The 23246-nt window shown below is 45.6% G+C and overlaps 1 protein-coding gene across 2 annotated transcripts in view; it reads left to right on the top strand.

Annotated features, from left to right (window-relative positions):
* Positions 1-23246, top strand: part of SLCO3A1 (solute carrier organic anion transporter family member 3A1) — a 153598-nt gene that overhangs the window by 12932 nt on the left and 117420 nt on the right. The window contains exon 1 of one of the 2 annotated variants that reach the window (XM_057419399.1): positions 21-332. The exons of the other annotated variant lie outside the window; for it this stretch is intronic. Within the exon in view, the coding sequence (XP_057275382.1) occupies positions 162-332 (171 nt within the window). The 5' untranslated portion in view covers positions 21-161. Of the gene's footprint in view, positions 1-20; positions 333-23246 lie in introns of those variants that run through there. 2 annotated transcript variants of the gene reach the window in all.

Below are 23246 nucleotides of genomic sequence, written 5' to 3'. Positions count from 1 at the left end.
GCTGGCCATGGCAGCAGCCCGCGGGCGGAAAGGCAGCCGCCGCGGGCTGCCGCTGTGATTGGCACCCCGGGCAGCAGCAGCAGCAGGAGGAGGAGGAGGAGGAAGGCGCGGAGCAGCCCCGGGGCCGCCATCCCGCGGTGGCGGCGGTGGTGCCCGGGAGGATGCCGGGGAAGCAGGGCTCGGCGGGCGGCGGTGGCGGTGAGCTCCCGGGGGCCGGCACGGCGAAGCAGCGGAGGCGGCGGAGGAAGGTCTCCTGCTTCTCCAGCATCCAGCTCTTCCTGGTGTCCGAGTGCGCCCTGATGCTAGCCCAGGGCACGGTGGGAGCCTACCTGGTGAGTGGGTACCGGCCGTGGGGGGGGGCCGCGCCGCGGGGTCCGCCGGCACTAGCGGAGGGGAAGTTCCCTCGCAGCCGGGGCAGCGCGGCGGGCAGCACCCCCCGGGCGGGATTTACAACAGTTTCAGGGCTTAAATGACTCAGCAGTGCTGGGGGGTCAGCCCCGGGCCCCCTCCCTCCCCCGTTTGCAGCTGGTCGGTCCCCCGGTCCCCAAGCCGCGGTGCCGGCGGTTGCTTGAGGAGTGGCTTGTCACCGCCTTTGGCTTCGGAGCTGGTCGGTAACTCGGGTCGGATGCCAGCGTTTCTGGTTTGTACTGAATAAAACCCCAGGAAATCCAGCGGGGTATTCACTTCGTGCATCCCGCGTTACTACTTTTCCCTGTCCTCCTCAAGCGATGCAGAGGTGTTATGCACAGCAGCCCTGTAAGTCTTGGTGTTAGGTACAGAACAGCCAAAATAAGACTTTGCGCTGAATCTGCAGAGTGAGATCTGGTGTCAGGGGCAGAACTGTAGTAGAAGAGTTGGAAAGATCTCCAGACGGCAACGCTTGTGCCTTTGAGTGTGCACTAGGAGAGGCAGCTTGTGAAAATGTTCTTCTCTCAGCAGATGTAAGTGTATAGTTGATTTAAATTTCTCAAAATAGCTTGCTGGATTTGAGAATTATAGTTTCCATGGAAAAGAAATGTATTCATAATCTCCGAGGCTTTTTGAGGCCATACACGTAACATATTATACTGTAAGATCTCCGCATTTGGTACTCGTATTCAGTATTTAGCACTGCTCCTCTCTCACATGCTCAAACTACTTATGCAAATTTGTACTGAACGCGATCTATAATTTTTCAAGGTATGTGGCTAATCTAACCGTGGTTAATATTCCCCCTTAATATGAAATGGAAATTAGCAGTCATCTCCATATAATAAAGCAAGCAAGTTTAGTTTGGAACATGTTTGTAATTCCAAAGCAAACTGCATCACATCTGTTGAGATATATTCAGCAGTTCTGTACCCTATGTGAGGAAAGGTGGGCATCGATTCGTATGAGCCAGACAGGGACATGCTGCTTCTATGTAACACCTTAGTAAGTAAATGTATTGTTTCCGATGAGCTACTGGCAAAATGAACTGTCAGCATGAATGAGTGTGGGATAATCCTTCATCACAGTAATGGCCAAGGAAGAGCCCACGGAGGTGATGTCACCAGTGGGCACCAGTATGCTGGAAATGTATGGATGTGCTGGAGGACTGTATGTTGGCACACTGCGCTACTGTGTCTGAGCGTAGGATCAGCACTGGTAGTCCCTAGTATGGGATTTTCCTCCCAACTCCTTTCCGTTGTTCTCTCCTCACCAGTTTAGCGTTTCTTTTCCTGCTTTTCCCAACTCTTGTGCTGTGTTTTGTGCTGGAGTAGCTGGTTCACTCCTTCTCACTCCTTTGGAGTTTCTCATGCACCCCAGTTCCAGCAGCTGGAAAACACAGCTGCTTTGGGAATCCTGGAGTTGTACCTGCCTCCTCCAAGAGGTTACCCTGATTGAGGTGCTGCTGTCTCTACCCTCTATCCTTCTTCAGGGCTATGTCCTGACCAGTATGTCATCATGGCCCCATGGATCCACAACCAGTAACAGACAACTGGTCAGTGGGAACGAAGCTCAAACCAATCCCCGGCATGCATGAGCACTGGCCCAGCTGCACCGGGCAAATGTTCCTCTGTTCCCTGCATAATTTATTTGCTGTCATTGCAAATACCATGCAGCCCTTCATACAATGAACAGATGCAAATGTGGAATTATCTTTGGAGGGTAAATCTGTGCTTAGAACGGGTATGGACGAGCGCTGTGCTTACAGGTGTCACTGGGGAGCCAGGGCAGGAGGAGGAAAGGTGCGCAGTGGGAAGCACAGAGGACCCTAATTGGTTCTGGAGTGTCCCGTGGGGACAAGTGCTGCTCTCAGGTGCTGTCTTGGGGTGAAATCAGTGGAGGCACTGCAGAGTTGCCCAGGTGTAGCTGCAAGTGGATATTCATTTACTCAGGCTCCTGGGACGAGCAGGGGCTGTTGTGTTCGCGTGGTGTGCCTGGCTGCTCCCCGATGGACAAATTAGCCCGTGAGACAAAGCCGAGAGCAAGTGGGAAGAGAGACAAATAGGGAGATGTTGCGGAGGACAGGCACAGCGCGTAGTGCTGGGCAGTTGAATAAAGTACTAATTTTAGCCTGTCGGCAGTGAGCAAGTGCTGTATTCGTACTTCTGCTTTGCGTGGCCACATGTGTGACTTTCCCTCGTTACTTGGAGCTCAGGAAGAGAAACCTTTTTTTACCTTATACGGCAGCAAGTTGGTTTCCTCTGTTTTTGTCTGCCTTGTTCTGCACAGGGAGACCATGAGGGCAAAAACTCAGCTTGTTAAGGAAACAAGGCAGGGGCTTGGCTTCTTAGGAGCGATTGCAGAGCTCATTTTTGATTGGGCTCGGCTTTCATGTCAGTACACCTCGAAGGGGATATTGTTATTCCTTTTTAGAGATGTAAAAACTCCTTTTTTTTTTCCCGTGTTCACCATACAATAAACTAGCAGCACCCACTTGAATGTATGTACAAAGCATACATTCATTCATTATGTGGTTTTGAAGCAACGATCATTCACTTTTATTTGTTCATAAAACACGGTGCTTGCCAACAGGCCTTTATAAATAATAAATGCTGATAAAAATCTATAAAGTCCTATTCTTTTCCCACAGAACTCAGCAGCAAAAATACCCCAGGATGCCAGCAGTAGATGTCTATGGCTAATTAGGCCGGTGTCTCTGAGGTTCTGAATGTGAAGTTTTAGGGAGTATTTGATCAATGTCACATTCCAAAATATTTGTCAATTACTGCGCTTGCTGTTTGCAAAGTGCCTGTGTTCCAAAATGACTCGGTGCCATATCCTGCATAGTTTATGCAAATGCAAGCCCGCGCTGCTGCCTTAATTTCTGGGGCTGCTGAATACACCCTATTATTTGCATATTCTTGTAAGGTTTTGTGTATGCGTTTATTTGGCTCCATCTAATTACTCCGGCATGCTTTTGGAAACTTGAATTTCCCAGCAACTGCAGTGGCAGAGGGGAGAATGCTGCTTGTAGTCTGCAGGCATTCCTGCTGCAGAAGTTACTCAGGGCTTTCGCAGCAACTTTTTAAAGCCCAGATGATTTCCACCCCCAGTTGCTCTCCTGCAGCGTAGGCTCCGTGGGTTAAAGAGCCAAGCGTTACTGGTGCAGTTGGCACCAGGAGGGAGAGGCTGGAAAACGGAGGTTCCAGCTGGAGCCTTGTGCCTTTCAGGCAAATGCAGCAGTGTGATCAGTCATGCCGGCCGTGCAGCGATGAGGGTTTCGATAAGGCTGATTCACATACCTTGGCAACACTTCCCTCCCTGTCCCCCCACCTCCACCCCTGAATTCCTACGTGCATTATATTTGGGAGTATTTTAACCGGTCGTAATGTTCCAAGAGCTCCTGATGGTTTATCACCGAGGCATTTCATCACACTGCCAGTCAAAGCCTTTGCTTAGCCAGTGGTGAAATCATTGTTTCAGCAGAAGGAGAGGAGCTCTCGGTTTGACAGCCACAGTTTTTGGAGCAGGAGTGCAATTTAATTCTCTCTCCCGAGCCTTTTAGCCTCGACTCGCTCCGGTTCAACCTGACCTAGTTGCAAGCATCCAACATCTGCCAAAGTCATGGCTTCTTTAGATAAAGGGCATGCATATGGGAAGCGCGTTGTGAAGCAGTTATCTGGGGTGCTCTGGATAGCTGTTTTTACAGAGCTTTACTGAGATGTCTCTGTTTGCTGCAGCTTTGAATGCAGCTATTCATGTGTTTTATCAAGTGATAGAGGATGACTGGCCTGAGCAGGAGATGGAAAGGAAAATAATTGGTCCCTCCCAGGGAGGGTGCATTGGTGTTTGCGTGGGAAATGAATGCCAAATTGTTTCTTGTTTTGCTGAATGAAAACTCTTGAGCCACACTTAACTTCCCGGCTAGAGCTTTGCCTGTGCAGCAGTGTTTAGAATGCAGCTTGCAAAAGCCCTCAACCTATCTGCAGTAAACATAGTACTGTGTGAGTCCAGGTGAGACTATGTGTGAGCGTGTGATCTCTGAGACAAGCTCCTTCTATTCAGTTTTATTGCTACTGGGTTTGGGATATTAATGAAATTCCATATTCAGGGAAAAAGTTAGTATCAAAGATAAATGCAGAAGTTAATCATCAAAGGGCTCCTGCTGGAACAAACAGAAATAGGGGTCCTGTGAGGTAGGCACCAGGGAACTGGGGGATTAAGAGCAGAATCTGGCTCCTGGAGTTTTAAGTTGCTTTAGTGCATGAGTTCTTCCTAACCTGTGTTCAATGTGGCACATACGACACTGTTCTCTTGTCGCAGAAAGCAGTTGTAGAGACCTGGTCAAACCCTCCTTGAGGTCACTGGAGAGGTTCACCTGGAGGATGTCATTAAAGACAATGTTAATATAGGCATACTGCAACGCCTCAAAGCTTTCTGTTGTGCTTGGAGCTGCGTGATAGCATTTGCCCTGAGTATTTGCAATCTGAGTAGACTGGATGGGAGAAGTTTGTAGGTGGGGAAACTGAGGCAAAGATGAAGAACTTGATTCTGTTCCTGAAGCTATTGATAAAGCTGTTGCATGGTTAACAGCAGCAGAGCCCAAATGGTTTGGGTATGGGCAGAGTAGAGACTGGCAGAGCAAGGAATTCCAGTTTCAGATGCTTCAGTCCAGTGACTTAACTGCAAGAGCAGTTTTTCCCATTGAATGTAGTATTGTTTTTATTAAGGTATTTATTTTCCTAGAATAAGGATCAGCTTTAAAATACTCATTTTTTTTCCCTTCCTTCTTCAGCGATGCTGAGTAATAAATTAGCTGTAATGCTCATAATTTATCTGTCACTTGGGTATTTAAGGGGATGAAAAAACAGAGTGAAAATAAATGTTTTAGTAGGGATGAAGATTGCCAAGCATTGGCTGGGTATTGCTTACTGTTACTTTTCCCTTAATATATCTTTGCTGGCAATGTTATTTCTGGAAAGTTTTTTCTGGTATGCCTTTCGCATTAGAGAATATTGTCTGCTTTGCAGCTGAGTTGTGCTGAAAGTTATTCTAAACTAGCTCTTTTGACTACATTCATATTTCTTCTCTAAGAAGTCTTTTGATGCTTTTCTGGTCTCTGACTGCAGTGTGGAGGAGAAACCAGATCCAGGTCCATGTTCTGATGCCTCCAGACTCCTGTGGGGCTTGGGTTAGAGTGTGGCATTGACATAAAAACTTGATATCCATTAGTAGAAACAAATCCTGACCCGGGTGTAGGTTGGAGTTTTGAGTACCGCAAAGGCTTGTAAGTAACTGGCATTTATACTTTGGTGCAAAGTTGCCTTTTATCTACTACAAATAGATGAAATGGTGTAGAGATAAGTGCAAGTTTATCTCTGACATTATGTGCTATGTGGCATTTGCAGAGTAAGTCCAAACTTACGATCTGATGCCTTCAGTGTTAAATGCATTTAAAGGCAAAATGATGTGTACGAGTGTGGACTAATTGATGTTAGTGTTTAATATCTTTATTATCTTCTAGCAGAAAGTTTGGCAGTCCTTCCTTTCCTTTGTAATGGCCAAGTGATATTTGTAAGTCCTGAAAGAAAGAGCAGCCTGTTATAAATGTTATGATCCATCATAAAACCAATGTCTCATTTCTTTTTGGCCAGCCTTTGCTTCCAAAATCCCTTTAGCATTTACTGTGTGCCTTTGTGACAACTAGCTCTCAGAGTTTTAATGGCCTGCAGTATTAGTGCAGCTGAGGTTTAAGGGGATCTTGAGTTAGATCAGAGAATACGTTGCTCTGAAGGTCCATGTTGTTCTTGTGACACTTTATGCAGTGTGATTCTTTAAAGCTTAATGTAGACCCTGTCCCAGAGAGGGCTCAGTTAAACTGTGATCCCTCCCCTTCTCTGCAAGGGAGAGCAGATACTCCCTGTTTCCCAGAAAGCGGTGTCTCAGATTGCGTATGCTTTCTTTTCCCATACTTTAGGATATTGTAGAGGACCAAAAGCCAGCTTCTGTTCTGCTACAGCACTGTAAATTTATTGCTTCAAAAGAGTTATTCTGCAATTTATCAAGAAGAATTTTTCCTCTGTGTATAATAATCCTTACTTGTACTCTCCTTCATCTCTAGTTATTCCTTCACGGTAGCAAGATTAAACAATGCCATACTATATAGTGGGTAAGGTTGCAGCTTGGATGCATTAGTGTAGTTTTGTCTTCTGATCAACACCAGATGAAGCTGCAAAGTGAGTATTTTAAGCATCATCCAAGGAAGTTTAAATAAACACGTGATAACATTTGTGTAGTGACTCCTTTAAGTGCTCCAGTGAAGTTCAGAAGATGTAATTTTTTTTCTATTGCATAGAAAAATGGGCCACTGATTTTGATTTACAAGGTTTCATTATAACTGCAGCAAAACCAGGACTAGAACCCCAAGAGCCCTGTCTCCAGGTCACCTTGGAGCAACCACTGGACTCTTTGTCTCTTTGTAGATACATACTGCAATGCAAATAGCCTGCTCCACTCAGTAGAGATTTCACAGTGCCACGCTTTATACACTATCAATACAATCAATAGCAATAGCAAGCTGTTCAGGGACTTCCAGGAGTGTCTGGCACTTCTTCCCGTTGGTGGTGGGAGGGCTCTGCCCTGTTATGGGAAGCATGCTGTAATGTTTAGAGAGATGGTCCCTGCATCCAGGATGTTTCAGTTTCGGTGGATGGATCAAAGCGTGGAGGAAAGGAACTGTTCCTTTTCTCCAATTTTAAGTGGGGATGCAGTTGTAATCACATAGAGATGACAGGATCTGTCCCTCCTCACTCAGCCAACCTAGGGAAGACCTCAGAACTCAAATCAGGTTTCTTCAGCTCTCCAATTAGCAACTTTCTTTTCCAGCCTTATTCTGAATGTGATGTGCTTCTGCATTTTGATGCCTAAATAATCCTTACTGAAGCAAGGGCGGAAGCCCCCTCCTCCTCCTGCTCTTTCATTGAAGTTGAGGATGTTTTACTGATGCTCGTATTGCACAGTGCCTTAACATGATCAATAATCTTAGATGACTGCTTGCAGCATAGACGCAAAATCTTTATTTCAGGTTTGCTTAAATATTTATCTTAATTATTATTTGTTTTCTACAGTTCAAGAAGAAGAAAAGCAATTTGCTTTAGTTTGGTTTTCGTTTTTCCTCTCCCTTCATAGCATCCTTTCTCCTCACCAAGCAGCCAGCTGATTTTCCTATGTCTTTTTTATCATCTCTATCATCTTGGTGTCTGCAGCTATCGCACGGATGATTTCTGCATGTTTGCAGGCCCAGTGACTTTTAGGTAAGTGCCTGTGAACGCAAGTGTGGGAGCACAGAAGCTGGCTTTCCATGCTACATAATGATCTGGTTCCCGGGCAAGGATTGCTGGAATTGTCTTATTTTTAATGTTTAAATGGCCTTTTAAAACACTTTCCATGCTGTTCACCTGTATAATTCATAATGCCTTAGTTTACAGAAGGTGGAAAAAAGACTTAAAATTCAGTTTTATGGTGATCCCTAAAATGACAGTGAAGTTTTTGAAGGAACCTGAGTAATTCAGTTGTATTCAGGTCTTTGTGACTCACCCAGCACTATGATTTCTGAAGCAACTATGGCAGATTTGCTTTCAAGTGTTTTTTGGTGCTTTGATGTCTGCATCTGAATCCAACGTTTTCTTTAGGTTGTTTTTTTCCTTAATAAAAAAGCAACTAGGAACTACCACAAAGAAACTGAAAGCAAGGTTGGCTGTTTGGGAAGGGGGTGGATGTGGAATACAGAACCCTTTCAGAAGTATTTCGCTTCTAATCGTTAACAATGTATAGTGGTGTATTCCCCATTCTCCTTCCTAGAAAATGTAGGGTTTGGGCTGAATTGAAATCAACATTTGGTTTGGGCCAATATATAAGAAGCAGCTTTAAAGTACATGTTGTGTATGTGTGTTTTAAAGTGATATGTAGCATTTTGATGCCTGAAAAATCACATAAACCAAAGCGGAATTGCTTTGCAGTCGAGGTGCCAAGCAGTGGGGCTCTCCTGTTCTCAAAAGATGAATTATTATGTGAATTGATGTAAGGTGAAATGTAAGTACTTTTACTGGAGTCTGCATTGAACCTATACTAGATAGATCTTTACATGCTCTCAGCTGCCAGGGAGCACCTACATTCAAACACAAGATGGTCAGAAGGTGGCAGGGACGGGTATCTTTGCCACATCAGGACACACTTCTTAAGTTTTCTATGGTTTCAGATTTGTCTCAGCCCTTTAATTGTCCAAATCAGTAACAGAGAGTGAAAAAACACCATAACTTCATGGAATTGCAACCTATGGTGTTAAACAATGGATGCTATTTGCTCTCTTCAACAGGAAGAGCTGCTAAAAGGTTATTTTCGGGTTCTTGTTCTTTATTCCTGAAAATAAGGATGTGAAATAGCTGCTACCTCTTTCCACTTCTCTCCTCAGCTTTGTGCAAACATAGTTTGGCACATCATTAGCAGTAGACTGGAGTTACTTGGGAGTGTTATAGTGCTGGGGTATTGGCCAAACCACAGACTTTGGCTTGAAGGGAATCTCTGAAACGCTGCAGGAGGGCCAGTGAGTACCTGGCTTGGTACAGTAGCAGGACAAGTCCTCTGCACCTCTGAATAGTAGCAGACCTGTATGTAGACATCCACGTCAATACTGAGAAGTGTCAAGGGAGAAGAGGAACAGCATTTGAAGTTTCCCAAAGAGAAGCTCAAAATAGTGACTAAAAGAAAATGATTTTGAAAAGCATGAAGGAGAAATGCCCCCAGTGATGTCCTGCTGCTTGTTGTGCCATGCTAACGACTTTCATCTGCTGGAAACATGCTTGCTTCTCATCCTGACAGGGTTTCAGTGTTGCATGATGTATTGAGACACCAACTTAGTAAGGGCTGATTCTTTCTTTCCCTGTAACTGGGAAACAACAGAAAAATAACAATATGTAACTAGGTCTTTGTTTCTGAAGAGCAAAAACTAGAGCTTAGATTTCCAGTTTTTCAGTCCTGTGGCTTGCTTCTCATTGTTACTGAGATGCAGGAAGAGCTGTAATTGTCATGGTTTAGTAAAGCTATTTTCTGCAAGTTGTTCTTCAAGCTTTAACTTTTGTCTTTTAAAGAGAACCCACCTTGCCTGGTGAGGTATTGTGGTGGGTTAACCTTGGACTGCAGCCAGACACCCACTAGCTGCTCTAACTCTCCTCCTCAACAGGATGGGGGCAGAAAATGAGGTGAAAAAGCTCGTGGGTTGAGATAAAGAGTAGCAATTACTGTCAGGGGCCTTGACCTAGGGGAAATTAATTTTTATTGCCAATTAAAATAGGTTTGCATGTTTAAAACAAAGGCAAAAATGAAAACGCCACCTTCCCCCCATCCCACTTCTTCCCAGGCTCCATCAGGTGTTTGCTGAGCTCTGCTGGGAGAGCGCCCACCTTCGCCCATGAACTGAAGTAAGCTGTTAATCACGCTTGAGCACTGACATGCTCTTTGCAGAAGTGTTAGCTGGAATGGGGTAGATGGTTTTCCTGGTGCTTGGATCCTGCCTGCACTTGGTGGGCAGTCACTGTTTATGGTGTGCCACTGGGCAGCAAGCAGGTTCAGCCCAAGGAGAAACATATCTCTTTGCAGCTAAACCATGGTGATAATCTTTGTGTCCTGCAGGCATTGTCTGTAAAATGTGATTATTATGGGAATTAACCTTCCCTGTAGCCAATGGCAAGTGCTGAGGCTTCTGTGATGGGCAGAGAAAGCGTTGGGCGGATAGGCTCTTTATGGCAAATAGTGGGCAGCATTTTTAGGGCTTACGAGCAAAAGAAAACTGTGGGTTTTGGTTTTGTCTTGTTCACCGTACAGGGCCGAGAGCGGTTAATTACAATGGGCCTTTCAGGCTCTGCATGAGATGTACACTTTGTTTCCTGCTGCCTGTGGCTAGTTATAATGCAGGTCCTTATGTCTGAAGTCAGCACAGCTGCTGGCTGAGGGGCAGGAGCTGTAGCTGAAGGGATGCCTTGTCTAGGGGTGCTTGTTTGTGAAGGGTGGTGATGTTAGTTTTGTAACATCAGCTGGTTTGGGTGATCCTATAGTCGGTGTCATCTGAGGTGCTCAGTGCAATGAATGCCCACTGAGCTCAGCTGTGTGCCTGCAGGAACCTGCTGCATCTCCTGCTCTGTAGCATAGGTCCAGAGAGGGGTGCTTCAGCTCCCAAGTTTGTATGTCTCTATTTGGTGGTACCAAAATCCACATGGCTGTCTTGAGCCCTTGGGTCACAGTGCTATGATGGTAGTCTAGGCTGGGTTTTGGTTTCTCTTTCTTCTTGTGATATAATCTGTGATATTTAATACAATTAAAAAAAATTGTATATCAAAGGATCTGGCTTGGGGTTTCTGAAAAGCTGTCCCATAGGCTTTGGGATTCAAACATACCAACTTTAAAGAACTTGAGAGCAAAGGCTGAAAAGGGGAGATTTCAGATATTCCACAGAGCTAGATAAACTGTTTGCTTCCAAGAGTTTATTTGCTCAACTGAGGCTACTTATGCATTGAGAGATCTCTTTGTGAGTGAATGGATTCCAAAACCAGCTTGGGAGTCATCTGAAGTTAAGCCACACGAGCAAACCATGTGCTAGAGGCACAGCTTTGTGGGTTTGCTGTGTCATTTAGTACAACTGTGCAAGCTTTCTCAAAAGCTGGCCCTGTACAGAAGTCCAGTGTTTTCTGTGTATTGCTCTTAATCTCAGTGCTGGCTCTTACCACAAAGGCATAAGTTTCAAATTTCTTCTCGCTGAGCCTTATTTGAGGCTTTATCGTGTAGCCTCTAGTAGCTGAGATGACATTTATCCATTTGAATCATTCAGCTTAATTCAGTGCTGGACAAGCTTTTTGCCAGGATTTTTATTTTGCCTTTTTATTTAAATAGATCCCTAATGAATTACTGTAGTTGTACATAATGACTCTCGGGAAATACTGGATGCAGCCTCTCGAATCAGTTCTGTGCTGGTTTCAAATGGCGAACTCTTGAAGTATAGCTCTGAACAGTGCCCAGGGTCCCTTGTCGCTCTCTTGAGTTTTCAAGATGTTCCTGCATTGATAAGCTGCATCTTTGGTATTCTGTGGGCAGGTATCCAGTGAGCAATTGGTTAGCAGGGTAGCAACTCGGAGGTGAATTTGGAAGTTCTCTCTGCTTTCACTGCACTGCTAAGACCAGAGGGTTTCTGGCAGGAGAAACTGGCTTGTCTTCATGCAGGACACAAGGTTTTCATTTCTTCAGGGTCAGGTCTTGAAACCAGTTAGGGACTCTACATAGCTGGGATTTAGAGTCAAGGGAGAGTGGGAGAGACTCCCTCCCACAGATGGAGGTGTAGAAAGGCAGAATTTAACTTCTTGGAGAGCTCCTTTTACGCATGGAGAAAGTCCTTCAAGTGCGACTGCAGCAAATCGTCATTATATGACTGTATTGAGTTGGATTTCTTTCCTGTGGAAGCTATAGCGAGTCTGGGAATCAATGTAAGGTTGTGTGGTCTCGTGTCTGGAAGCTTTTTCCAAGCTCTCCTGTAATGTCCCAGCTCAATATTTCTGTGTCCCTATCTTCAAAATGCCTTGCTCTGAGATGGCATCGCTGTTTGGGTTGGGGTGGCTGGCCAGAACTAACAAAAATGTTCTGCAAATTGCCTGTGGCAATTCAAGTGGTGAATTCTGGTTTCACCAACAGTGCCTTTTAGCATGATTGGAGGGTGTCTGGTTACTCCAGTGTTAAATTTGGTTACTCCAACATCAAATTTGACCAAAACATGCTGGATTTCTGTTAGGCATCTCACTGAGGCTTCTAGGTATGGGGTCTTTAAGAGATGCACAAAACTCTGCTGCACTGGAAATGCAATCGTAACTAAAATGACCTTTTCTTTCTCCTTTATTTGCCCCCTATGGTGTGTAGTGTATAGATTCAGACACTTTCAATTTGATTCTCAGCATCCTGATTATGCTCAGAACTCTTGGTAACCAGACAGCGTCACAAAAAATTAAGTTCATGGAGTGTTTCCAGGAGCCCGTGTCACTGTGTATTTCCCTGCCCGCTCCTTTGCCTCCGCTGCTCACACACGTGAGATTAAACAACAGAGCAACAGCAACTTGTTTCCTCTGAGCCACTGCTGGCTGCATGGTGGTGCTGGCATCTTGGCAGGCAAGAGGAGCATTCCTGCCACACATGAGTAATGGTTTCAAGGAAGGCTCTTACCTCGCAGCTGTATCTGATGTCCAGAGCTGTCATAGGATCATAGAATGGTTTGGGTTGGAAGGGACCTTAAAATCATCCAGTTCCAAACCCCTGACACATGCAGAGACCAGGTTGCAACCACTAGAGCAGGTTGCTCCAAGGCCTGTCCAACCTGGCCTTGAACACTGCCAGAGATGGGGCAGCCACAGCTTCTCTGGGCAACCTGTGCCAATGTCTCACCACCCTCGAAGTAAAGAATTTCTTCCTTATATCTAACCTAAATCTCCCCTGTTTTGTCATGCCCAAACTGACTCCCTTCATCAGTCAAGACTGCCAATGTTCCACCCAGAGGAATGTGGTTTTTTTCACATTTGGACAATATGGTATGTGGCAGACTTGGGAGAGGACATTTGCCCATAGGGTAATGCTTGTTGCTGAGGGGGGCAGCTACTATTTATATTGTCTGGTGATGATGCAAACCAGGGATGTTTGGGCTCATTTCCTGGCTTTGTTGTTGACTTTCCCAGGCCGCCTTTGAGCTTTTCTTCTCCATCAACAAATGTGCTAGCTATGGTACTGCCCGGATTCATGAGCACCTTGTGAGCTGGGGTAATAGGCATTCAGCTGCTACAATGATGGTAACATGAATGAAAGAGACACCCTGGCTTGGACCCTGAACCAGGTTTCTATCAGCTACCATAATATGTTGAACTAAATGAATTGATGGGCTGGTAATTCTGTGTTATCCTACCTGTGGCTGATGCAGGAAGCTTCTCCCTTCACCCTGGGCTATGATACAGAGTACTAGCTCAATGGTCCCCTTGCTTCTTTCACAGCATCCTGAAACCACAGGGTTAAAACATCTAGCCCTTTGCTTTCTGAGCCTTCACAGGAAAAGACTACTTGGGGCTGCTTTACTTGCTCTTTAGTAGTGCTGGGTTTTAAAAGAGCCTGAGGGTGTTACTTTTCAAAGATGCTTTCTGAGAGATACTTGCTGTCAAAAGTAACTTACTCCAAGTGTCTCATTGGAAACAGCACTGTTGTTCTTCCAAAGCCACTGAAGTGGTTTTGAAAAACCTCCTTCCCTGTTACAGACTGCAGTGGACTGCTTCAGAGGTGCCTAGCCTCATTTAAAGCAGGCCAAATTTAGAGTCTAAATGTTATGTTCCTTGGTAATAAACTGTATTGTAATTAGTACCTTGGGGAGACAGGAGCAGGGAGAAGATGAATATAAAGAGAATGAACTTCATGTAGGAGCTGTCTGCAAAGGATGAGTGAAGAACTGTGGAAGGAGATGAAAACACAGGATTTGAAATGACTGTGAAGGATGTGTGCGATGGGAAGAAAATGGGCATGGAGCTGTGAGGAGAACTTGGGTTAAAAAAGTCAAAAGGTCTAGCATAGCACAGAGTGAAACTTAGTGAAGGACAATCCTTCCACCAGTCAAACCCTCTGAGCTTATGTAATCTGCAGACAGACTGATGCAGGTGCCAGTTTGCCAGCTTTCCCCATGCAAACTGAGAGGATTTATCCCTGTTCTTCATCACAGGTCCACTAGTGTCATCTCCCGGTTTGAGAAACCCATGCTCAGGGGCTGCATGGGTCACTTTGCTGAGACATGAAGGGCTTTGCCTATCTTGGTTTCGTGCATATAGCTTTCATTTTCCTGTGCTTGCTACGTATTTGAAGATAGGCTGAGAAAGATGGGGTTGTTCAGCATGGAGAAGAGAAGGCTGTGTGGAGACCTCATAGCAACCTTACAGTATCTGAAGGGGGCCTATAAGGATACTGGGGAGGGACTCTTCATTAGGGACTGTAGTGATAGGACAAGGGGTAACAGGTTCAAACTTAAACAGGGGAAGTTTAGATTGGGTATAAGGAAGACGTTCTTTACTGTGAGGGTGCTGAGGCACTGGAATGGGTTGCCTAGGGAAGTTGTGAATGCTCCATCCCTGTCAGTGTTCAAGGCCAGGCTGGACAAAGCCTTGGGTGTCATGGCTTAGTGTGAGGTGTCCCTGCCCGTGGCAGGGGGGTTGGAACTTGATGATATTAAGGTCCTTTCCAACCCTAACTATTCTATGATTCTGTCTCCCAGTGAAGCTCAGCATAGCTTTGATTCCTGATGGTGGTGGGAATACTGCAGCCATGTGTGCAGCTCTTATCCCGTCTGGTTTGTCATGCACCTGCAAAATCAGGGTCAAGAGAAAGTAGAGGTTGGGAAAGTACAAGGGGATAGCACTCATGCTCGCTGCACTAACTGATTGGTTAATGAATGTCTCAGTGTTGAGTGTTGAATTTTGAATGCAAAACCATTCCCATTCTGCAATGACTGAATTCTGGATTCCTCCCAGAATTTGGTGTATCCGTGCTGTAGGAGCAGTGGTCCTCCATGGGAACCTCTCTTGTATTGTGCTTTTGCTCACGTCAGACTCTAGTAGATAAGCAGAAGAAGGGATGACATTTATTTCCTTGCATGCGCTCATTGAATGATTGCAGGTTATGGTGATTCTGCAGTGAGGGGACCCTGTCAGCTGCTTTTGGTGCCTGTCTCTGACATGGGTTATTGTTAATCCTGCAGACACAGGGGTGAAATTCAGCCATCTGTGTGTACAGCCTCAGCAGATGCATTTGTTCATTGGCTTTCTGATAGCTCATTTTATTGTGAATCCCAAGAAGCAGAGCTCCCATCATCTGGTGAGACATCTTTTTGCCTGTATCTCCATTTTATTACAGGGGACACGTTGAGACAAGTGAAGTTATGACAAGTCTGCAAGTTTGAGTTATATCTCCCATTTAATTTTGAGCTGTAAGAGGTTTTTTATTCCCTAGATGTTATTTTGTGTGTGTTATTTTAAAAGACACTTGTAAATCACCCTCTCTTCAGGAGGAAAGGGGCTTGCTACCTTTGAGAAGTGGCAAAATGAGGTGATCTGATGGTGCAGGATAGAAAGTTGCATGGATTGTGTTGTACTCGGGACTGCCACACTTAAGCATCAAAATGTCACAAGTCTGCTCTTTACAACTTCCACCCCCCGTTCTTCACATGGGAGATTTAATAACCAGGTTCTCAGATGGGAATAGATTTACAGTCACCTTCAAGCCCCGACTTGTCTGTTTACACCACAAACCCACTGCGCTCACCTCCCAACATGCCCCATTCTCCAATGGGAAGTTTGGCAGCAGCCAGCACACAGCACCCATTTGTCCCCTTGGTTCTGCACAGAGGCAACGTGCAAGGAGAAATGAGTCTCTTGTGAGCAGCTTTGTAGGAGGGTGTTACTTAGCAAATAAGCAGGATGACATGGACAGCTCTTGTGTGGGCTGCAGGGTGTGAGATGGGGATAAGCAAGCAGCTCCTATGGCTCTGGGACAAGCTCAAGGTGTTGCTAGTTGGGTGCTGGAGGGACCCTAATTCTACTTGCAGATGCTTATAGCAGTTTGGTGTTTCTTTTATGCATTGTTACATAGTGCTATGGTTGGTAGTACAATGTGCCCATTTTGTTGGTTCCCTTTTAAATGGCTTCCTTCCTCCCAGGACTTACTAAATTAAAGCATTTCATGTACTGGTTGGTGAGAAATGCCTCTAACTTCTCCCTAAGCTGAGTTTCCATTTGCTGTAGGCAGGCGTCCTTGCTGCTGGGTAGGGAGCGGAGCAGGAGAGATATCAGCAGAGGCAGAGCAGATGAGAAGAAAAGTAGTAGGACTTGTCAGAAAACCTCCTCTCTCAGTATAGAGCCTTTATATAATCACCGTTGTCCTCCAACCGTGAAAACGGAATTCAGCTTCCATCAAAGCTTTTATTAGTGCTGTTTCGGAGTGTCCTGCCTGTGTCACTTCTGCCCTGGCTCATGCCTGACAGCTGGGAATGCTTCTGCAACCAGCTCCGCCGGCTGCTCTTGATCTCCGCTGTGGCATAACTCAGATGCAACCCTTAGCCCTGAATTTAGCTCTTGATCATAAATTAAGATAATGTGAAGTCCTTTGCATGACAGGCTCTCTTGTCAGGCTTGCATTATGGCTTCTGCTGTGGTAAGCCCTGTTTATAGTGGAAAACCTTCTTTGCAGGCAAGTAAGTGTTGTGTTAGGAAGTATTTGATTAGCTGAACAAGCAAAGTTGCATTGATGTGGGAAGGTGGAGAAATGAGGGTGTTGCAGTGTGACAGCTTAGGATCTGTCAGAGAATCACAGAATCATACAAGGGACCTTAAAACTCATCCAGTTCCAACCCCCTGCCACGGATAGGGACAACTTCCACTCGATGAGGTTGCTTCAAGCCCCATCCAACCTGGTCTTGAACGCTTCCAGGAATGGGGACTGTTCTCTCCAGTGTTTTGATAGTAAATAGGACGGAGCTTTTTCCTGTTAAGTATCTTCAAGAGACATGAGTTTTATCTCCTCTTCTGCACTGGAAGTGAATCCAGGGCCGTGGTGCCCTGTTTGCAGAGTCATGCAAGACTTGTTTGCAGAGTTCCCTGCATTTCATGTATGAATCTTGTTGCTTGTCCTGTATATGGCCAAGAGTGCCTTTGCTGCTGCAGGAGCCTACATTTGAGTTATATACAGTTTAAGTTCCTCTTCAGCTGGCTTTGTGCACCTACTTGCCAGCCACAGGAGAAAAAAAGAGATCCATCTCTGAACGTGTCAAAGATGTTCTGGCTGCTTTCCCTTAGCTGTTTACTTTGACAGAGCTGAGTGGCCGCCCCTGCTGCCGCGCACTTATTCCACATGGGATTCTTCATCCTCCAGGTTTGAAATGTGCCAGCAGCGCTGTTCTGTGCTACAGTTTTTAGGGCACGCCAGAAATGCAGTTCCACTGTTGAGGTTTGTGCTTCTCTGCGTGCTTATGATGCATTACTTTTCTGCCAGTGCAAATGATACAATATTTAAATCTAAATAAGGATTCAAATAACCACTTGTTTTGTTGCGCTGCTAAAGAGCAGCGTAGGCTACAAATGGGCTCTGGCACTGGATGTATTTATGTAGATACCTTGTCAGAGACTTGAAATATCACCTGCCTTCACGCAGTGAGGTGAATCTTGATCAGCAGAGTTGGAGGCAGAAAGCTTGTGGGGACACTCAGTCTGCAGTTGTGATAAGATCATCATAGGCTGGTTAACAAAGTGCAGATCTCAGCTGTGGTGCATATCCGTTTCAGAGCAACAGAAAAAGCATCCAGGTTCTGCTCAGAAGTCTGGGGGGCCTGGTGCTCTGTACCTGCTCTATTTTGAGCTGTCAGTGACTCACACTAACTTTCTGTGATGGATGTGAGGGGGTAGTTGCAAGTAACACACCCCTGATCTTTTTGTTCACGCCTCTGTAAATGGGGCTGTGCTCTTTTACTTCCTCAGGGGAAGCAGGGAAAGGGGGTCAGTCCCTTCTGTCCCGTGCAGGATCCTTAGGAAGCAAATGGGAAAGATAACGCAGGCCAGTCATATTGTTGTTTGCAATGAGTGCTGAGATTAGAGGTTAGGTTTTCATGTTGCGTATTTGATCAGTGTGGATCGCGGTTTCACGGGGTAGGTGGAAAATACAATCGTTTAACATCGAGAGGCATGTAACTTCTTTCTCTTTGAAGCTATGTTGAAACAGGCTTTGCACTGGTGCATCAACTCCTGACCAAACAGGATATCTCCTGTGGGTGCTGACTGCTCTCTGCTCTGCTGGTGATGTGCAACAGCACATAGCATCACTGGGAGCGTTTGTGGCTACCCAGCAAAGGGATGTCCAGGCACACTTGCTTTGTGCTCTGCATTGGCCATGGACAAGTGGCACAGGATGCTGTAACTGCTGACATGTGGGGAGGAGGCGCACAGTGGTTTACAAGAGATAGCAGAAAAGTCTTCTGCATGGTGCCAGAGACGAGAAGTTGCCAGAGGTATGTGTTTTGCCTCAACCAGGAGCATGGAGCGCTGTTTCTCTTGCTGCACGGTATATTACCCTTTCTACTCAGGCCCTTAAAAATCCTGACCTTGAGTGTGTGCCTCATTTGAAGCATGTCAGTAATCTCAGAGCTGGTCATTAGAATATAGAATGAATTTTTCACACTAGCAAGGCATAGATCTGAGCTGCAAACTCCTCATGGCACCAGTACAGTAACTTGCAGATTTTTGAGCTCTGGCCTAGAAACAGCATAGGCTCATGCAGCAACAGCCAAGCTAATAACACCCTACTTCTCAGCAGTGGTTCAGCTGCGGCATCTATTATCCCTGTCATGTGAATGCAAATTTCTATGCAGAGATGATTTCCAGACCTTGAGCAGTGCCAGCTTGGGTGCATTCGTATCGCCACCCTTTTTTGCTTTCCCTTATGTTCGCGTGCCCAAAGCCAGCACGGGTGTCAGCATCTGCGGTGAGAACATCTTTCAAGTTTCCACTGACTTTATTGTACCAAGTATGGTGTTGAAACAAATGATCGGCCGCCTGAGAAGGGAGGTCCTGATGCTCTCGCTATTTCAGTAGGGTGGGGAGCAACAAGGAATGCTGATGCCTGGGGCTGGCCAAAGGGTATTAAGTTTGTTCTCCTCCCCTTCCAGTCTTTTGATGGGGAAGGAGTGGGCTGAATGCCAAGGGAATTGTCTGCATTTTAAGAAATTGGGCTCCACCGCAAGCGATTGTCTTAACACTGGAATTGCGGAGCAAAAAAACATCAGAGCGGAGGATCAGCGTTGTGCCCTTGGGCTTGAAGCTGGAGCCTGGTAGCTGGTGCGGTCAGCTGGGAGGGTGGGTGGCAAGGGGGACTGAGCCAAATGGTACCAGCTCTACAGGGAGGAGAGCTTGCCTCCAACTACGGGATGGGCTTTTTCCCATCCTCTGTGGCTGCTGGAGGAGAGGACAAGGTGACACCTGAAGAAGCGGGTGCAGGAGGCCTTTGGAAGCAGCAGCTTTGTTTATGGGACGATCACTTTGGCTCTTTGAGGAATCTTGTGTTTCCCGGCTCTGTAATGGAGACTGTGGGAGATGGTTTGCGTTTGTTTTCCTTTGGGAACATAGTTGCCAGGCAATTATTTTACACCCTGTAGCACTGCAGGCATGTCTCTTCAAGTCCAATCTCTTACCACATAACTGAGAAAATGTTTTTTACATTAAAAAGAAGCCTTTTAAAAAGGCCCTTCAGGCATAATGTCAATGTGTTTTCTATATATAACCCTGTATTATTAATACAATGAACTTATCTGTGGACTCTGTGGGTGAATATGACTTGATCATTGGAGATACGAGCAATATGATACTCATTTTCAATGCACTGAGTGTCTGACTCCATAATGGTGCCCCCAGCCTTCAGTTCATTTCTTAGTGATAAAGTGGGACAATAGTGTGAAGCAGGTTTGTGGATTGCACTTTTGCTGAGCATTAGTATAACATAAACAGCCTATAGAGAGAACAAATGTACCTTGGCTCAGAAATGTCAAGATCAGTAGATTTGGGACAGGCAGGAATGATGAATGTGAGCGTGTGTTATTGAAATAAGTTCAGAATGGCATGGCAAAAGCTACCTTGGATTTCTTTTTTTTGGTTATGTGGGTCATTTGTCACTGTGTGCATTATGTGAGATCATTTTCCTTTTTCAATCATTGAAGAGTGTTTTAGGGTAGACTTGAGAGGCCCCTTTAGCCCAGATCCTTTTCAGGTTAGTCTTCAAAATCAACTGAGATAAACACATGTGTGCAGACTTCTGTGGCTCTGTAAGAAGAGGAGATAGTGCAAGCATGGTTTAGGTTTTCATTACTCCTTGATATTGTATGTTAGGCAGTGTGTTCACAGAAAGCCTGCTTTCTGCATGAGCAAGATGTGCAGGTGCCCAACTTGATGTAGTTTATGGTGGTCCAAGTGACTGATCTGCTGTAGATTTAGTCTAGGGGACCATGAACTTGTACAGTAACATCAGCCACACAGTCCAGTTATCTCTCTAATGCCCTAGCTAATCTTAGTAGAGCTGCTCTTTAAAACTGGGTGGGAGGTGTCTGGAGTGGGTCAAATGGGAGTCCCACTGGAGACGGGATGCGGTTAGAGACAGAAAACCAGTTCCTATCAAGGTGGGTGGTGGAGGCTTTGAGACATGTAAAAGGCAACGAGACTGTGTACAGTGATGGAGCTAAAGTACTTTGCTGGGCAGAGCCTCAGTGACCTGCTAAGGACTGATCTGCAGGACAAACACAAGGACGTAAGAGTCGCAGGCAAGGTACAGCTGCCCTTAGCATAGGCACATACCCATATGAAGCTTCAGTAGTTTCAGTGCTGTTCCCAGCATTGTTGGCACTGGCATTGCCACAATTACACCGCTGTCTCTGCCTCTGTCCTCTCATGCCTTCTCTGAACTTGTCTGCTGCAGTGGGTGGTTTCACACCACTAACTTTTGGGGTCATGCGTCTCATGTATCTTGTCTGCGTGCATTTTACTGGATGTTGTAATAGCTTCCTGATAACTGGTTTCATTTAGGTTTGAAGCTTTTTTTAACTGAATATCCTCTTAATCTATTCTTTCCAGCCCTGGCAAAACAGCTGTGTAAATTGACACGAGCCAGGAAATAGCAGCTTCATAGCTAATAAGGTGGCCTCCTGGTGTTTCCTGCTGTGTTTTAGCAGGAGGTTGTCCATCTCAAGCCACTGTGCGGCTGCACCACTCCATTCCCTGTGTCCCTGCTTTTAAACCAACATCCACATGGGCGGCACTCCTGAACAATCAACCTGGTCTCGGCACACAGGGACTCTATAATCTTTGCAGCCTTTTCACATGATGTCAGTATTTTACAGAGGCCTGTCATGTCTTTTGCAACAGTTTACATAACTCTTGATAAATAGAGTTAGTGTCTGGGAGGAGTGATGGCTTATCTGCTGGGGAGCAGGCTTGTGAAAGGAAATACAGACAGCACAGTGCTCTTTTATCTAACAGCTACGAGGGCATCAGGAGCATCCTACCTGCAAACTGCAAGTATGTTGTCAGGTTACACCTTCTATGCAGAAAGCCCCATAAAGCTAGGGTATAGAGGAGGGTGGGAGAATGATTCTGTCCATGGGCAGAGGGTTGCTTGGAATCAATGCAGGTAGCATCTCTGCTGTGCTAATGCAGATGTTGTAGTCGGCCTGTGTATTTAAGGTTACAGCCAATGTCAAAGGAAGAATTTGGGCTGTGCTGTCTTGGCTGCAGCCACTGTGGACGTAACGCAGTTGTGTTCCTGGTGCTCGCTGGCTAAAAATCTGCATGTTGCAGTTTATTTCCCAAACCTATTTTGGGATATTTCATGTTGTTTTGTTTTTTCCCCATGAGTGTCAGTATTTTGGAGGCTACTCTGCCGATTCTGGTCTCTGCACTTCGTACTTGGATACTGTTTTCCTCTGGATGCTCAAAGCTGATGTGATGGTTTTGTTTCTTCACCTTTCACCCCTGATCCACATACCCTGCTTAATAAAGGCAGAGCTGGTATCACTGCGTGGCAGTGCTACAGTCAGAAGGAGCATGCAGGGAAACGCAGTGTGGTCTGGCCAGAGGAATAAGAAGAACTCCTGCCAGCTTTCATCTGGAGGGTTGGAGTTTGATTTGCAGTGTTGTCTTCCTTTTGTTTCAGTCTCTTCACCAAAGCAGGAAACTGTTAGGGGATGCTGAGACTCTGTTTCCCTATTGTGAGTGATTTAGCTTTTGTAAAAAGGAAGAGAACAACTGAAGTTCCACAGAAATAAGAGCAGAATGAGAATTGCACTTCTGGTTTTAGTTCCCAGGTTTGCCACCAACTTACTGTCTCTGTCACTGTGAACTGCACTTAGAAATGATGCAGTTCTTTATATCTGAAATGCAGCTGTCAAAATCTGATGCTTGTAAGGTGTGATGCCCAAGTGTTTCTAAACACCATCCTGCTTCTTGCCACGTGTGTGTGTGTGTGTGTGTGTACATATACATATATATATGGTAAGGCTTAGAATTTAACAGCCAGTTTGAAATGTGGGAGAGACTTCCAAAGCTAGTTAATACCAGTTGGCCTTGGCCTTGGGAAATCACTTCTGTTGGCTTTCACTCTTCCAGCCTAAATTACTCCATCACAAATTAATTTTGTTGACTGTACCTCTCTCGTTAATATTTGGCTCTCAGTGTCTCAGTTTACACAGCTGTAATGAGTAATTATGAGTTTCCTATCTAGGTACAGTTCGGAAATGAGTACCACAGACATGATTTTGCATGCTTAGAGTGTTTTACTCTTCTTGGAGAGATTCCCCAAAATTCTGCTAAAACCTATGTTTGTGGGACCTCAGCTACAGCTGAGTTCCTTTAGGGACATGCTGGCGGTGGCAGCATGAAGTGGGGCTCCCATGGCAGGGGTTTTGCATGGATTAGTTTGTTGGTGTTTGCTGTGTGGCGTTGAAGTCTGGAGTCCTACCAGTGTGACTACACCAGCCTCAATAGATCACCTCCTGCAATAAAACCAGTCGTGTGTAGTGGGTGATAAATGTGGCTTTGTTGCATGAGTGCCTGGCAAGGCTGTCTGGGGCAATAGAATGTTGTCCCTATTCCTCCACCTGGGTTTGCCTCGCTTCAAAAATACCAACATAGGGGTTTCTAGCAGTTTCTGTCCCATCTGCTCAGCTCCATTGCCCTGGCTCCCATAGGGAGGGTTTC

Source organism: Pezoporus wallicus, unplaced genomic scaffold, assembly GCF_028554395.1.
Source record: "Pezoporus wallicus isolate ANWC-B61680 ecotype Strahan unplaced genomic scaffold, APGP_CSIRO_Pwel_v1 contig_3952, whole genome shotgun sequence".
In the NCBI taxonomy this organism is placed as follows: domain Eukaryota; kingdom Metazoa; phylum Chordata; class Aves; order Psittaciformes; family Psittacidae; genus Pezoporus; species Pezoporus wallicus.
This window is presented reverse-complemented; position numbering and strand designations above follow the sequence as displayed.